This window comes from Drosophila hydei, unplaced genomic scaffold (assembly GCF_003285905.1).
Source record: "Drosophila hydei strain 15085-1641.00,03,60 unplaced genomic scaffold, DhydRS2 tig00000296-arrow-arrow-pilon, whole genome shotgun sequence".
Taxonomy (NCBI): domain Eukaryota; kingdom Metazoa; phylum Arthropoda; class Insecta; order Diptera; family Drosophilidae; genus Drosophila; species Drosophila hydei.
The window spans coordinates 662,617-675,288 of record NW_022045705.1 but is presented as its reverse complement, the minus strand read 5'-3'; the positions used below and the strand labels follow the sequence as shown (position 1 = coordinate 675,288).

Genomic DNA, 12,672 nt, shown 5'->3' with positions numbered 1-12,672 from the left:
TCGGCGCTTTCGGATTGATTTCGTTAATGGTAACAAACACACATATTAATCAAGGTGGTCTTCGCAAGAAATGGTCATAACTGAGTTTTTGTCACAAATTGCATATGAGCTGATCGCTAATAGCTAGAATGGATTATGATCTATTCCAATCGGATGACGATGAGGATATACTCACTGCCTTCTTACAAGCAACACAAAAGCCGCAGACAGAGCCAACAGAGGAGATACAAATCAATGAGGAGTTTGATGACGATGAGTGTATATTAGAACTGTTGCCCGAGTTTATCTGCAGTGGAAGAGATACTATTAAGACACAATCAGATTTTCCCCAGCAAAGCTTTGTGCGTAATTGCTATGCGTTGAAAGTGCCGGTGCCACGATGCCGGCTGGAAGAGCTGAGTTTCGATTTTGGGCGGGAACAGCTGAGAGTATGTGCTGTCTTACGTTATGTGCATGGCGAAGCTTGGTGAGTAATATACATATATTTCAGTATATACAATTTGTCAAGAAACTCTTTACACACAGAAAAAAGTTAAAATATTTTTACTTTAGGTACAAAACAAATGGCCTTTAATTCAAATTAACGAAATTTGTCAATGCTTTATTGTCTAATAATAAGTTTTGAATTAGATCATAAAAAAGAGAGCACAACTGAAAATGTGTAATACAATAAACAACAATAAATGAAATTACTCTGCTCAAGCTGTCAAGAAGCTGTTTACTCATTGCGTCTTGCTATTCTGTTTCGATCTAATTTTTTGAAGAACGGTACTTTACCGTAATACATGTTTGCTTTTGCAATTCTTTCAATTTGGCTGTGCACTTTTGTTGAGTACTAATTGTACTCTGATCCCATTAAAAATGGGGAGTCAGGGTATAATAGTTATATGCAAATGTTTATATAAATATATATATATATATTCTTGATCAGGCCGACAAGCCGAGTCGATTCAGTCCTGTCCGTCTGTCTGTTCGTTCTTTTAAGGTGAATTACGTTCATTTTGAAAACGCCTGGAAAGATATTTGATGTGGTTCAATGATTTATTTCAAAGTTAGTTGAATATTATAATATTTACAATATTATAAATCGCGCGGAAAACGAAGACAGACTTGAAGAAAAGTCGGGCAGATCCCTTAATTATGCCGAAGATTAACCAAAATCCGCAAATATCAGTACGGAAACTTTCCCTAAGGAAGAATCTGACTGAGATGTTTCACACGAAACTGTCCGCCTGGCTCTGTTTTCATAAGTTAACTTAATAAATATCTTCAAACAGTTTACCATATTAAAGAGTTCATTGACTAACTATATATAAATATTATATTTATATTTATCTTTATCTGCTCCTTAGCAAGAATATACAGAAGCTCAGCGCAGCCGTGGCCGGTCAGCAGCAGCTACAATCGAAATCCTCGTTGCATACAGCCAGCTGTTGGTACAGGGCACGTCAACAGGTTACCCATTATTATCACTTGCTGCTGCACGAAGTGAACGAGCTGCAGGTGGAGTCACTATCGCCAGCTATTGTTCAGCTGCGTGACCTAATCAATAGCTGCCTGGATGCGGCCACATGGCGAATACTCTACTTCGCGGAGCATTCCAAAGGCAATGAGTGTCAGGCGCCTGCTTATCATTTATATCATGGAGCACTCGAATGGCGTCTGCTGGACTTGTGCCTGTTACACAAGTGTCAAGAGTTCGATACGACAGCACAGGTCATGTACTTGTCGCAATTAGAGCGTACATTGGATGATTTGGTGCTCTGCGCGAGCTTTTACTATAGAAGCAAACATAGCGCTGAGCTGTTGCATACTTCGGCGTTTATGTGTCGCTGCAGCAAGGAGCTGTGGCTGGTGCTTCAGCATCAGCAACAAGCAGATACGGAAACTGCCTTCTGGCCCTTGCTACACAGAGCCATGCAGCGGCACAAGAAACAGCGTAAGACTTTTAGGCACGAATTGTCAAATAGTGCCTAACATGAACTTTATTTCAGTGGAAGCAGCGTCTGTGTTGGCCTATCATGAGTTCTATGCCTGGCTGCGCCTGAGCCTTGCTCGCTTGGGCGCCTACGATGCGTGTGGCATGCAGGTTTTGCAACCAATACCTGTAGCTGGAGAACTGCTTCAGACTAGCTGTCTGCTTAGACAGTTTTTGGCCAGTCAGCCGGATGAGCAGCAACGTCGAGTCTATCTGTGTTTGCTGGCGCCGCTGCAGCTGCATTGGGGACAGCCCGATACGGATGTGCTCTGCCAGCTGTGGGAGTGTCTGCATCGGTCGCTCAACTGCAATTTTAGTGCGCAGTCTCAGCTGGATCAGCTGCCGATGATATACGCCAGCGGATCAGCATACTTGGAGCGCTATCGTACGCTGCTGGCCAAGCCACAGCTGGATGATTTAAATCTAAGCAGCTTTACGCTATTTGTCCTGCTGCTGGGAAAAACGCTGCAACAGCTGCCGGCACTTGGCCGTGGCAATCAAGCGCAGAAGTTGCTGGGACGCATCTTTAGTAAATTTAGTGCAGCGAAGATGCTTGCACTCAACGAGTCGGGCATACATCATGTGATTGAGCTGTTCCTGTGCCTGCTGCTCACTTATGGCGAGTTCAGCGAGCTGGCGCCCAAGCTGCGGGAAATGCTGCTTTGCTTGGCTTTGGATAAGCTGCCTCCGGCTCGCCGGCAGCTGGCAGCCAAGGGTCATATGGCTGTTCTATTGCTGCATGCGCAACGTCGACAGCCGTTCGATGACTATGTGAGTAAGCTGCTGGCCCAACTGGCGGCTGTGCGCAATGATCCGGATGTGGGTGGCATCTATGCAGCCACGTTGCAGCCCATTTTCGAACTGGCTGATGATTTCGCGCGCGGCGAGCAGCTACTGCTGGCGCCGTGGCTAACACACTACATCGAACACAGTGCACAAGCGGCACAGGAACGTGTTTGGCAAGCTCTCCATTTGCTTGCCCAAAAGCTGAAAGTCAACATGTCCGCTGGAATGTGGGATGCACTGCAGCAGCATGTGCTGCCACAGCTGCGCGTGCAATATGTGAACGGCTATAGCACTTGGCTCTCACAGCTTGCTGCTGACTTTGTGGCACTGGACAGGGATAAAAAGCTGCTGGAGTGCCTGCTACAAGGCGCCGAGCCAGTCAACACGGCAGCCAGTGCACAGCTGCTGCTCCATGTGCTGCGGGACGCAGCATCAGCTGCCCAACAACCGGCCAGCGTGCTCATCATTCAAGTGTGGATAAAATCTTTGGTGCTGCTCAACGCACAGCACGAGGCGGTGCTGGCACTGAATCCTTTTATCATCCAGTTGGAGGAGTTTCGTGCTTTGGGCTTGGATGCCGCCTCGTTGGCAGATCGGGAGCCGCTGTGTGCATTCTTTGGCGCTCTGGGTAGACGTGCACAGCAACAGGACGCGTTAGCACATGTGCGCATGCAGCTCAGTCATAAGTTGCATGCCTATGTGGCGCACTTTGAGCAGTGGATGTCGCCACAGAGCCGGCAGGAACGCCCCGAGCTGGGAGCACGTTTCTATAACTTTTTGGCAATTGTTATTTATAATTGTCCGACACTTTGCTATGTTCGTTCAAAGCCCAGCTGTTTCTTTCACCTGGCCATGGTGCGTTTCCTTCTCACCACACAGCTGCAGGCGGGCGTTGCACCCGAGGGTCGACTGCCACAGCTACTGCATAAGATATTTCCAGTGCTGCTGCAGGGCATTGGACGTCTGCCATATCGCACAGATGCGTATCTAAGCCGTACGCTTGAAAAGCTCGTGTTGCACTGGACGCCACATTTCGGTTTCTCGAGCAATGTCAAGCTGGTGGCACGTCCATATGCAACGCTTCTGCAATCGGATTTGGATGGCGAGCTGGCACAGTTTGTGTTGCAGCATCTGGCTAACCAATTCCTCGCCGTGCAGCGTAGCCAGGCGGGCACGCATGTCGGTCTCATTCTTATTATACTGCAACAGCTTTTTGTGGGTTTAGATGACGTGGAGCTGGACACAGAGGCAGAGGCGCAGCTGTTAACGCTGTTGCGAGCGGTTCATGTATCGCTACTCGAGCACGTAATGTTCGTTGGAGAATTGGAACCTAGTCGAGTTCAAGTGCTCAATCTCTATGCTGTGCTTGTCAATCTGTCCCAATTCCAGCGTTCGGAAGCCGCTCGCGACGTCTGTTCGGCTGATATACGCAACCTGGCTGAAAAGCATTTGGCGCACTGCACCTACTTCTACTTTCAGATGCTCATCAAGCTGGCGGAAAGAGCTCCACAATTGGTAGCACCGCTCTTTGGATTTGTGCGCGAACAGGCGCACAGCGTCGAGCTAAAGCGCGGCGCTGGCGAGGATGTAGGCATACGCAAATGCCTCCAGCGTTTGCAACAGGTGCTTAAAGCTAGCTAATTAGATTATATACAAATGTTTGTGGTATTGTTAATAATAAATAAATACTTGATCAAGCCGAAATTATAAGTGTTAACTGGTTCAGATGCAGACGTTTCAGAGGGAAGGCCATCGTGATTTGCAGGAAGGTGGGGGAAGCGGAGGACCAATCTGGACGGCCGCCTGTACTTAGTCGACTGGCCTTTGAGTTGCAAATAAGGAAAAATAATCAATTGCAATTCGATTTAGATGTAAACAAAGAAATACATTCAATTGATGAACCGAGTAATTGGAGCCAGGCAACAGCGTTGTCGGTCAACGAGCTAATATTATTCGTTTTGCTTTGATTTAGACCAAAGGTGACACAAAGCAAGGACCATTTTGTTTTAGCCTCATTCACGTCGACACCAGAGATGGCCAGTTGGGCCACTACCTTCCACTATCTCCGAGCAATCCTTTGTGTTTGCACCGGTTCCTTCTGCCAGATTGCCTTTTCAGCAATTCTTGCTTGGCAGTTCACGACTTCTTCCTTGCAATTGGAAATGGGATATTTTGCAAATGTAACTTAAGTGTCTTATCCATCATGTTTTCTGATAAACTTTTTTTCTAAGAGATACTATTTCAGCCTCGGCTTTATTGATGAAGTAAATGGAGGAAAAAATTCTGCATTTTTTGGCATTCCTTACTGATAGCCGTTGAAAATATCGATAGTTAACCGCGTTTTTACTCGATACCAATTTCGAATTGGTTGCATGTAGAAAACAAAAAGGTTGAATTATTTATGGCATGTAAAAGGGGGAAATTCTCATGTTCGCAGATTTATCTCATTGATTTTTTTTAATTCATCTGGCTGATTGTATTCAAATATTTTCATTTGTTCAGTTTCAATTTACAGTTTGTATATGCCAAATAGTAGAAAACCCGTTTAACATGATTTAATTAGTTTTCAATTAATTTGAAATATAAACTTCATTATTAAAAAAATAGTCTTCATCAGTGGACAACAGTATTTGTATACTGATTCCTGGAGCTGCAGCCTTGTGGAAAGGAATACAGAAAATACGCCTTGGGATTATAACTAGACAACGTTCTTGGCTTCGCGTGGTATACGATTGGTCAGATGCTTGGCGGGAATAAAGCCGGTATCACCCAAATATTTGATGGACACATTGCCGGACGGACTAATCGTTAGCCATGTGATTGATGCATGATTAATGCTGATGCGCAGCCAAGCCTCAGCCGGAAATTGCAAGGCGCGGCAAACAAAATAACGTATTACATTGCCGTGTCCAACAATCAACGTATAACTCTCCTTCTCCTGATCGGGTAAGGCACGATGGAAATAACGTCGAAAAGCGGCCTCGATCCTTGCACCGTCCCTGAAAAACTGCTGCAAATGAAGTTAAATTGTAAAGGGTTAAGAGCACTGTTCAACATTTCTTATCGAATAAAGATTAACATTATTCCATTCCGTTTGGATTACCTACCGAGGCTTCCGGCTTCCAGTGGCCAACAGGCGGCTGCGGTGGTATTGGTGCTCCTTCACGCAAATATGAGCAGTTTTTCACCTTGGTCTTGTCAAAGTCGATCTCGTTCAGTATTATCTCTGCCGTTTCTTGGGCACGCACCATATTTGAGGCAATTACCTTGTCCCACTTGATGCCAAGTTCGTGCAAACGTTTGCCCGTATACTTGGCCTGTAGGCGACCGCGATCTGTTAAATGATGCGTCTCATCGGTTTCGCCCACGTCAAGATATTCGCCGTGGCGTATTAATATGATATGCCGCGCATATTTCGATATATTCTTTTCCAGATCGCTGTTATAGCGATTCTGGTCCTGTGGCTTGTCGCCCTTTACGGGCCGCACCAAGCTCTTAGGATCGCGAAAATCCCAATTGCTGTCCCAGAAAGCGCATTCGCTAATCTGTCTTTCACTGTTCGTCCACGAGTTGTGCACAGCCTGCAGAGGGTCGCGCAGCTTTTGAAAGTAGTAGGCAGCGAAGCCAGCGCCAGTGCCGCATGCAAATGCCGCGAACTTTCTCATTATTCACCGATCGTAGGGGTCCGTCGCAAATATATGACCGTCGCATTTATCAAATGGAAACGAAACAGCGGCACTGAACAGCTGACTTGTGATTGAAGGTGCTACCAGACATTTGACTGCGTTCGTGCGCTTTCGTTTGCGATGTGGCAACGCCAGTACAACAGTTTAAATTCAAATATGATTTTTATACTTTATTAAACTACTACCAACATATTATATAATAATCATGCATTAATAAGTATGAGTTTTATATAATACTGTGTCTAAATATTGTATTACATTTACTTTATATACTTATATATGTTTATTCATTTATAAATAGTTGCTCTCTCTCTTTTCCTTTGTTTGTTTGTTTTTCTTTTTCTCTGTTTAGTGTCTTCAGTGCTGTTTAAACACCTAATTATAAAGTTAAACTATGCTTTAAATCTAGATTACTGCAATTTAAAGCTGCCGCTTTACTAGTTTGCGAACTCTTTCGAAACATTCTCATAAGTCCGGTTGTTGAACTCCACTGGATCTCGCTATTTTCCTTAGGCATTCTCGGCAGTTCCCACCTGCTCTGAAACCTGTTCCGAAACCTGCTCCACGCTAACTGTGCGCACAAATGTAGCGCTGGCTTCAATAACAATTGTGGGCAACTCATTTGAGGGTTCAGCTAGAGAAGCATCAGGAGCAGCACAAACTGGTACAGCATCAGCAGGCACAGCAGTAGGAGTATCAGCTGAATCAGCAGGCGAAGCAGCTTCAGGTGGTACTTCAGCCGTTTGGGATTCACTGGCCGGCAGCTCCTCTTTTGTTGTCGCTGCTGGTGTCACTTCTTTAGATGCAATTTCTATTGCAGCTGGCTGATCAATAACAACAATCGGCACAGTTGCCTCTACTGGCGTTTTAGTAGGTGCAACTTCAATTGCAACGGGAGCAGTAGATGGTACTGCTGCTGCTGCTGCTTCACTAGATTCAGCCTCGGCTTTATCTCGCACCTCAGGCGTAGGTGATTTTGATCTAGATTTCGATTTGACAGCCGGCGACGGTGTACGAGACTTGGACACGCGGCGTTTCTCCTCCAACACCTTTAGATTCTGCTCGTGCGCAGTTTTGTCAAGCAGCACCGATGTAGATTGAGGCGCTGGACTGGCGCCCCGTTTAATGTCCTCAACTTTGGCATTCAGCTCGCGGCGTATTTCCACAATGGGTCGAAGCAAAAAGATGGGCACATCGTCATCGCGACGCTGATACAGCATCTCACCCTCGAAGTCCAGTAGCTTGTGCTTGCGGGCACGCAACAGAATGCCAACCACTTTGTCCGAAATGTAGTTGTAAATCTAAATGAACGAAAGATTAGGTGAAATTTGTTTCTAGAGAGAGTTGAGAATTGCTTTTACGTTGAACAACTCCCCAAAGGGTATGACCCGCATGGTGGGCTCATCCTTCACTTGGTAGCCCTCGGAGTCAATGATCTGACACAGCTCCAGCATTTCCTTCATTACATGCATATTGGCCTTCTGGCCGCGCATCTCTGTTAGACTGCCAGCCAGCGGCTTACCATACTGATCCTTGGAGAAAGTTGGCTTCGGCGAGGAGGCGCGACCGTCGTGCGAGAATGGATTCAATAGCTGCGACTGCTTATGCTGTGTCGCCTGATTGTTAAACATGGCCACCTTTGACGATAGCGGCGAGTCCTGCAATAAGACAAATACAAATTCAATCCAATTAATACGTTGCCCAGGTGTAGCCTAAAATAGATTCGAGTTGAAGACAGTGTTGCCAGACGGCTGGCTGCTGGAAGCTTGTGTGCATTGTCAACTATTGTTAGTCCCAATTAATGAACTGCATTAAAAATACAGCAATTTAACGTTTTCTTTAATAACACATATTTTGAAATCAAAATCCTTTGCAATATGAATGTTAAATGTAATTCAAGTTCAGGCAGGCGTTGCCACCCAGTTAATTGGTAGCTAACTTTATGTTTGACTAGGCATTTTCTGATTCATAATTCTACACAGAGCTATTGCATTTATTAAAGACCTGTAATTGAATAACGACAGTTTTATTTTATTAGATTGGTCATTTAGTAAATTCCTATCATGAAAACCCTTCCAATAAAATTAAGTCCACTACCAGGCGTTGCCAGACTGTTACTGCATTAAGCCTGATCTAATTGTAAGCTCAATCAGAAGTTACCAGGCTGTTCGGACAGTTGTTAACGCTGTCAACTATTTTTATGGCAGAATTGGCGGCACATTTGAAATTTTGAATTGAAAAACGGACACGTGGCATGTTGTTTAATTAATGAGCTGTAATTAAATAACAACAAATTTACATGTTCTTTAATTTTTCATTTAATAAATGCAAAATGTTTTACCCATGAGCAATATGTACATATGTACTCTTCTCTCTATACTATTTATATATATTTGGTGTACAAGCAAATGGGACGAAAGGAATGCGCAAATGTCGGCCCATAAATAAAAACAAACTTTTGATGAGAACAAAAATTTGTATTAAGCATACTACACTACACTTCCTCAATCCCAGACACAAAAGAAATACAATTTAATAAAACAAAACCTAGCAAACTAAATAAATAGAATTAAAATTAAAAACCATCAAACGACCTTCAAGGTCGATTTTTGCAAACGTATTTTTGTGTGCCCAAAACATATTTTGAACAAAATATGGATGTTATAACATTGTTTTTTCCTTATTTTATATTTATTTCAAAAAACATCTTTGTTAAATTTTGATTTATAAATATAGAAAATACTGTTACCCAAGCCAATGACGTTGTCAATAATCAATTTGGCTGACGCCAGCTCATTGGCATCATGATTTTTCATTCATATATTCGATAATAAAAATAAATAAACGAAATGCGCATCAAGTCCGCCCGATGAATGAAAGCAACACGAATTTGGCAATTGCCAAAAAGTTATATATTCACTATGCTCTATCTAAAATTTATATACATATTAACAAATACGTATATATATATACATATATATATATATATTTGTCAGTAAATTCGCATCAGGTGAAAGTCTTTGATGTGAAAATGCATAAATTTCAATTGAAATGAAAATTGCGTTTTTGTCACATGCTGGGCCTTAATAAAGACACAACAAAAAAAAAAATAAAAGTCAACACGTGAAACTAAACAACAACATAAACTACTATATTGACTAGGATATTTGCATTTATTTAATAACTCCATTAAATATCTGAAATGATGTGCAATTCCATGAACCGAAACGAGTGAGTTGGTGGACAATGGCACAAAAGAGGTTGCGCGAAAGCTGTAGCTATGCGCATATCGACTGTCATAGGCGATAGTATTTATTTAGTATATAGTATTTGTGTAACTAAAAACATTTCGATTTGTTGCTGTCACTCAGCAAAAGTCGTCGTATATATATATATATATATATATATATATATATATATATATATATATATATATATATATATATATACATATATATATATATATATATATAATACATAAGGCTACATAACATTGCTATTTCAACTCAAGCGATGGTCATTGCCAAGAATTTTTCCGTGTTTTGATCTTTTGCACAGTGCGACAAAAAATTTGTTTCTTTTGTCAGCCAGTATATATATATATATATAGTATATATATATATATATATATATATATATATATATATATATATATATGTACACATATATATAGAATGCATATATATAGTCATATAAATATAAACACATATCTTTGCTCTTTTGGTAATTCATTTGGCGACAAATTAAAGCAAAGGCACAGAAAATTGAAAACTGTATTTGTAAAATAACTTGAAAATTTGTGTTATTTGATTTGAACGATTTTTATCCGCGCTGATTATTTCGTCATTTCATACCAGTATTTGCTGGGTTTTAACATTTTCTTATTTTTCTTCATTTTTGCTCATAAATAATTTGAAGGCATTTGTCGCACGAGATATATGTGCAATATAACAATAATGAAATACAACTATAATGCTCATGGGAATTATAAAAATAAAATATGAGAAAATTTCTCTTTTTTAAATATATTTATGTTTTTTTCCGTCTGCGCGCCACATTCCGCAAATGCCTTCTGTTATAAAGCGGTCAAATTTGTAGCTAATTAGCTCTAATATTTTAATTGAGTTTTGCCTAGTGCCCAAACGATGTCTATAATTGTATGTGCGAACCGTTAATATACTTTGCTATCGAGCACATCTCTAAGAATCCAAAACTTAGTTGATTTCGAAGTATGAAGTTTATTTGATTTCAACTGTTATCTGAGTTCAAGGCGAGTATATATTATTTTTAATTAGAGGATATTACTTACCACTACAAAGCGTAGGGCGCCCAATTCATGCGATACATCGGTCATTTTGTTAATAGGATTTGGTTCTTGTTGTTGTTGTTCTTGCAGCTTTGTAAATTACTTAGAAAAGCGTTCGCTGAAATTGACGACGTTGCCCCGTAAAAGAGTCACGTATCACCACAGATGTTCGCGTTCTCAATTTGAAAAGTTGAACCTCAGGTTTGCCAGCAACAAAAAAGCATAAGCAAACGTTTCGGGAACTGTAAATGTAAATAAAGGCCAATTAAAGTTTGCGAAATTTTAGCTCTTGCAAAAAAATTAAACAAAACCACAGCAAACAACTAAACGGAAAAGAAACGCTACTCTCGAAAACAGCCACAACAACAATAATAACAATGAAAATGTGTTTCGTTTGAGCGCCCATTGTGTTTTGCCCTGGCATTGCTACACAGTATATTTTTTTATTATTTAGCATTTCTTTTGTGACCCACAGTCAGACCCAAAAAAAAGTTGAAAATAAAAACAGAGCTGCCCCAAAAGAAAGAAGGAAAGAAGCAAAGTTAAATTACTCGCAGCAAAAGCAATAAAAAATGAAAAGAAAAAAGCATACACACAAGCATACACAGACAAACGAATAGAGCGATGCCACCTAGGCTGAACCCTTGACTTTGGCATAGGCTGGTACGCATGCGCAGTGCCAAGGCCCCAGCTACATAAACTACTGCTGCTGCTTCTGCTGCTGCCGTTACGGCTCATTTGTTTTGTCTTTGTGTCTTGACTTTTTACCCACTGTAAATTACACTTGCCCCTGCCACATTTCCCATGCTCCCTTTTCCCTTTTGCACAAGCAGCAGCAACTGCAGCTGCACCAGTTCATGTAAACTTTTATTTAGCTTGTCGCCTATCGATGCATCATTTCGATAACTCTTGCCCAGTTGACAGTTGACAGCTCAAAATGGCCACAGCAACAGGATGGCAAATTAAAAATGGCGGCAACACTGGGACGCTGCAGTTTAACACTCACGTTTTGTTTTTATCTATATATATTTTTAAATAGATTGATTTGTTGTTATTGTGTATTTTGTTGATGCTGGAGTTGTCTTCCTCTCTTTCGGCTTGTATTTTTATGGAATTCCTTTGGGCTTTACACTACGTATTCTCACTTCAATGCAAATGCACTTGAACTTGGGCAATATATGTGTATTTTGAATATTTAAAATATTGCAACACTTTTTATACAAAACATATGTAAAAAAAATAGAACGAACAATTTTTAATATATTCTCTTGAATTTTATTAAATTATTTGTGTTGTTTGCCTGTAAACGTTTTGGTAGCTGCAACCAAAAAGTGAGCGCTGAAAGCGAGCGCGCTTTCTTTTTATAGCAGCGAAACACACACAAGCGCGCGCACACATGTTGCGACTCTCTCGCACAGCTACGGTCGTAGACGGCACACTCTCGCTCTCTCTTCTACTCTCTCGCTCTCCCTTGCCACAAGACGAAAAACTTCTCTCGCTTGCTCTCAACACTTTTTTCTTTTAATTTTAGACAATGCAATGATAAGGCAGACGATATTAATCAGTAGTTGCTGAGAAACTCTATTAACATACGAAAACTTCATTATTACTGTTTTGTGAAGAAAGAAATTTCTCAATGCCGAACTGTTTGAAGAGTTATAAACTTTTTATATTCCAAATATGTATTTCAAAGTTGTCTTTGCTGTGCTGGAAAACTAGGGATAGAACAATTGAAAGCCCCAGCCGAACCGACTCATGCTTAAGAGCTGGATGTTTCGAGCGAACCCACTGTAAGTTTGAGCAACCTGTATTTCTTGCATTCCTCTTCTCACTATATTCCGCAAGGTTTTACTGGCTTGAAATTCAACTTTACTTTGTTAACATTTTACAATCGCTTTTAAGATCAATGAGAATGC

At 41.4% G+C, this 12,672-nt stretch overlaps 3 protein-coding genes across 4 annotated transcripts; 1 reads left to right on the top strand and 2 right to left on the bottom strand.

Moving 5' to 3' along the window:
- Positions 1-5: 5 nt before the first annotated feature.
- On the top strand, positions 6-4,487 carry LOC111604773 (protein MMS22-like). Its single transcript, XM_023322981.2, has 3 exons — positions 6-466; positions 1,353-1,939; positions 1,995-4,487. Exons 1-3 carry the CDS (start codon positions 129-131, stop codon positions 4,403-4,405), a joined length of 3,336 nt encoding a protein of 1,111 aa, XP_023178749.2. The 5' UTR covers positions 6-128; the 3' UTR covers positions 4,406-4,487.
- Positions 4,488-5,209: 722 nt separating this feature from the next.
- Positions 5,210-6,506, bottom strand: LOC111604645 (serine/threonine-protein phosphatase Pgam5, mitochondrial). 2 transcript variants are annotated; one of them, XM_023322797.2, is made up of 2 exons: positions 5,872-6,506; positions 5,210-5,774 (listed from the first exon to the last, which is right to left on the bottom strand). In XM_023322797.2, exons 1-2 carry the CDS (start codon positions 6,427-6,429, stop codon positions 5,463-5,465), a joined length of 870 nt encoding a protein of 289 aa, XP_023178565.1. In that variant the 5' UTR covers positions 6,430-6,506; the 3' UTR covers positions 5,210-5,462. The 2 variants fall into 2 exon arrangements, with proteins under 2 accessions (XP_023178565.1, XP_023178574.1); XM_023322806.2 differs by having other exon boundaries at positions 5,210-5,771.
- A 249-nt stretch (positions 6,507-6,755) lies between these two features.
- On the bottom strand, positions 6,756-11,968 carry LOC111600956 (fibrous sheath CABYR-binding protein). Its single transcript, XM_023317375.2, has 4 exons — positions 11,763-11,968; positions 10,760-10,998; positions 7,812-8,108; positions 6,756-7,751 (listed from the first exon to the last, which is right to left on the bottom strand). The coding sequence occupies exons 2-4, from the start codon at positions 10,802-10,804 to the stop codon at positions 6,960-6,962; spliced, it is 1,134 nt and encodes a 377-aa protein (XP_023173143.1). The 5' UTR covers positions 10,805-10,998; positions 11,763-11,968; the 3' UTR covers positions 6,756-6,959.
- Between the last annotated feature and the right edge of the window lie 704 nt (positions 11,969-12,672).